General features: G+C 40.9%; 1 protein-coding gene across 1 annotated transcript in view; it reads left to right on the top strand.

Moving 5' to 3' along the window:
* The window catches only part of NFU1 (NFU1 iron-sulfur cluster scaffold), a 52,240-nt gene that overhangs the window by 17,203 nt on the left and 31,684 nt on the right, over positions 1 to 3,353 (top strand). Inside the window, exon 4 of the mRNA XM_017853757.1 lies at positions 1,585 to 1,660. Within this exon, the coding sequence (XP_017709246.1) occupies positions 1,585 to 1,660 (76 nt within the window). The remainder of the gene's footprint in view (positions 1 to 1,584; positions 1,661 to 3,353) is intronic.

The raw sequence follows: 3,353 nt of genomic DNA on the forward strand, positions 1-3,353 counted from the left end.
GAGACGGAGTCTTGCTCTGCCGCCCAGGCTGGAGTGCAGTGGCCGGCTCTCAGCTCACTGCAAGCTCCGCCTCCCGGGTTCACGCCATTCTCCTGTCTCAGCCTCCCGAGTAGCTGGGACTACAGGCGCCCGCCTCGTCGCCCGGCTAGTTTTTTGTATTTTTTAGTAGAGACGGGGTTTCACCGTATTAGCCAGGATGGTCTCGATCTCCTGACCTCATGATCCGCCCGTCTCGGCCTCCCAAAGTGCTGGGATTACAGGCTTGAGCCACCGCGCCCGGCCAGTAAAAAGTGTTTTACATCGTGTGTGTGTATGTGTGAGATACAAGTGTTTGATGGGATAGTTTTCACTCTTTTTTCACCCTTACAATAGATAATAGATTCTTAAATTTCCTTTCTTCATCTCTTTCTGTTGTTCTGTTTTATTTTATTAAATAAAACCCTGTCACTACATACATGATTCCATAACTCACTACTGGGTTACTACCCTAGAAGTTACTTGCACATGTGCCCAAGATATGTGCAGGGATGTATTTACTGTCATAGAAAGACATATGAGACATACAAGTGAAGAAAGCAACTTGCAGAACAGTGAGTCCAATATGATATTATGTATATGAAAGCAAAAACCACAGAACAACAAATGCACTGACAAAAGATCTGGAAGAATACACACGAAACTGATAACAGGATTTGGTAGGGGTGGTCAAGGGGCATTTAAATTTTATTGTTTGAAACATTTACATCAAGGATGAGTTCATATTTTGTATTAAAAATGTAAAAGTAAACAAGCCCCAATTAATTCAGTTATAGATTAGTTAGAGATTATTTCTGTCAGATGTTCAGTTGGCAAAATCTCTTTTCAAGGTAGTCTTTTGAAAATAGTCTGTTTAGGCCGGGTGTGCTGGCTCATGCCTATAATCCCAGCACTTTGGGAGGCCGAGGCGGGTAGATCAAGAGTTCAAGGCTAGCCTGGCCAACATGGTGAAACCCCATCTCTACTAAAAATACAAAAATTAGCTGGGTGTGGTGGCAGGTGCCTGTAATCCCAGCTACTTGGGAGGCTGAGGCAGGAAAATCACTTGAACCCAGGAGGTGGAGGTTGCAGTGAGCCACATCTTACCACTGCATTCCAGCCTGGGTGACAGAGGGTGACTGCATCTCGAAAGAAAAAAAAAAAAAAAGAAAATAGTCTGTTTAGTGCTTAGTACAGTGTCTGGCACTTAGTAGGTGTCAAATATTTGTTGAATGAATGATTGATAGTATAGATATAGCGGTCTATTCATTCACCAGGTGATGGACATTTCCATATTTTTCTGTATGTGTAGCTATTTTAAATTAAGCTGCTATAAAGATTTATGTACAAGTCTTTGTGGAGCATGTGTTTTTATTTCTTTTGGGTAAATAGTGGTGGGATTGCTAAATCATAGAGTAGGAATATAAAACAAAATTGGCCATGAGTTGATAATTGTTAAAGCTGCAAGAGATATGTGGAGAGTTTTTTACTTTTCTCTACTTTTGTGTATGTTTGAACTTTTCCATAATCAAGCATTTTAGTATCTCTTATTTTTTTCTTTTTTTGCAGGCAGTTATTTAGGATTGAAGGAGTAAAAAGTGTCTTCTTTGGACCAGATTTCATCACTGTCACAAAGGTAAACATAGGATTATATAAAATAAGACTCGAAATACTTTTCATTTTTTTTTGAGTCCAGTGCCTCTCTCTCCAACATTTCCATTTTCTGTTCTTTAATTTTATTTTTTATTTTGAGACAGGGTCTTACTCTCTTGCCCTCTAAATGTCAGAAAATCAAGCGAAATATGCTATGTTTTCTTTTCTTTTCTTTTCTTTTCTTTTTTTTTTTTTAAGACGAAGTCTTGCTCTTGTTCCCCAGGCTGCAGTGTGATGGTGCTCTTGGCTCACTGCCACCTCCGCCTCCCGGATTCAAGCGATTCTCCTGCCTTGGCCCCCCTGCCACCCCGAGTAGCTGGGATTGCAGGCACCTGCCACCATGCCCTGCTAATTTTTGTATTTTTAGTAGAGACAGAGTTTCGCCGTGTTGGCCAGGCTGGTCTAGAACTCCTCACCTCAGGTGATCACCCGCCTCAGCCTCCAGAGTGCTGGGATTACAGGCGTGAGCCACCATGCCCAGCCAAAATATGCTGTGTTTTTCAACAGTCAAGGCGGTATCTGCTAGAAAGGCCTGTTCCATTTTTTATGACTACTAGATTAATGGGACATGAACTATTTAAATTTGAACTATGTATCCTTTTAAATCTGTTGATTGACATATATCCGCTGAACTTAAATCACTTGCCTGATAGTGTGTGAAAATTGCAAGTATTTATTAAACTACCTTTAAGCAATTTGAAAGGATTAGTCTGAGCTCTTTATGTCCTTAAAAGTGGACATACTGGGGGCCAGGCGCGGTGGCTCAATCCTGTAATCCCAGCACTTTGGGAGGCTGAGGCAGGTGGATCACGAGGTCAGGAGATCAAAACCATTCTGGCTAACACAGTGAAACCCCGTCTGTACTAAAAATACAAAAAAATTAGCCGGGTGTGGTGGCGGGTGCCTGTAGCCCCAGCTACTCAGGAGGCTGAGGCAGGAGAATGGTGTGAACCAGGGAGGCCGAGTTTGCAGTGAGCCGAGATCGGGCCATTGCACTCCAGCCTGGGTACAGAGTGAGACTCTGTCTCAAAAAAAAAAATTAAAAAAAAAAAGTGGACGTACTGGGTTAGTGACATGTTAAATCTAGTCATCTAGTCTAGTATTCTCTTGTAGCTATTTATTTATTTAGAGACAAAGTCTCACTCCATCACCCAGGTCAGAGTGCAGTGGCATGATCTAGGCTCACTGCAGCCTCAGCCTCTTGAGCTTAAGCAATCCTCTCACCTCAGCCTCCCTGGTAGCTGGGACTATACGTGCATACCACCATGTCCAACTAATTTTTGTATTTTTTGTAGAGATGGGATTTTGCCATGTTGCCCAGGCTGGTCTCAAATTTCTGAGCTCAAATAGTCTGCTCACCTTGGCTTCCCAAACTGCTGGGATTACAGGTGTGAACCGCCACATCCAGTCCCCCATTCTTCAGTTTTCTTTCTTCCATATTTTTTAAGGTGAAGAAGGTATAAGCATTTTTTTAATATATTCAATGTCAGATATGGCACTAGTGCTTTATATATGTTATCTAATTCCTACAACTAGTTATAAGTGGGAAATTATATATTTATTTTTAAAAGTTATTTAGTTCTTTTACATATAGCCTATGCTATATAAAATTTTTTATAGGTAAATTTTTTTTGTTTTTTTTTTCCTATTTTCTTTTTTTCTTTTTCTTTTTCTTTTTTTTTTTT

This window comes from Rhinopithecus bieti, unplaced genomic scaffold (assembly GCF_001698545.2).
Source record: "Rhinopithecus bieti isolate Rb0 unplaced genomic scaffold, ASM169854v2 scaffold_36315, whole genome shotgun sequence".
NCBI lineage: Eukaryota > Metazoa > Chordata > Mammalia > Primates > Cercopithecidae > Rhinopithecus > Rhinopithecus bieti.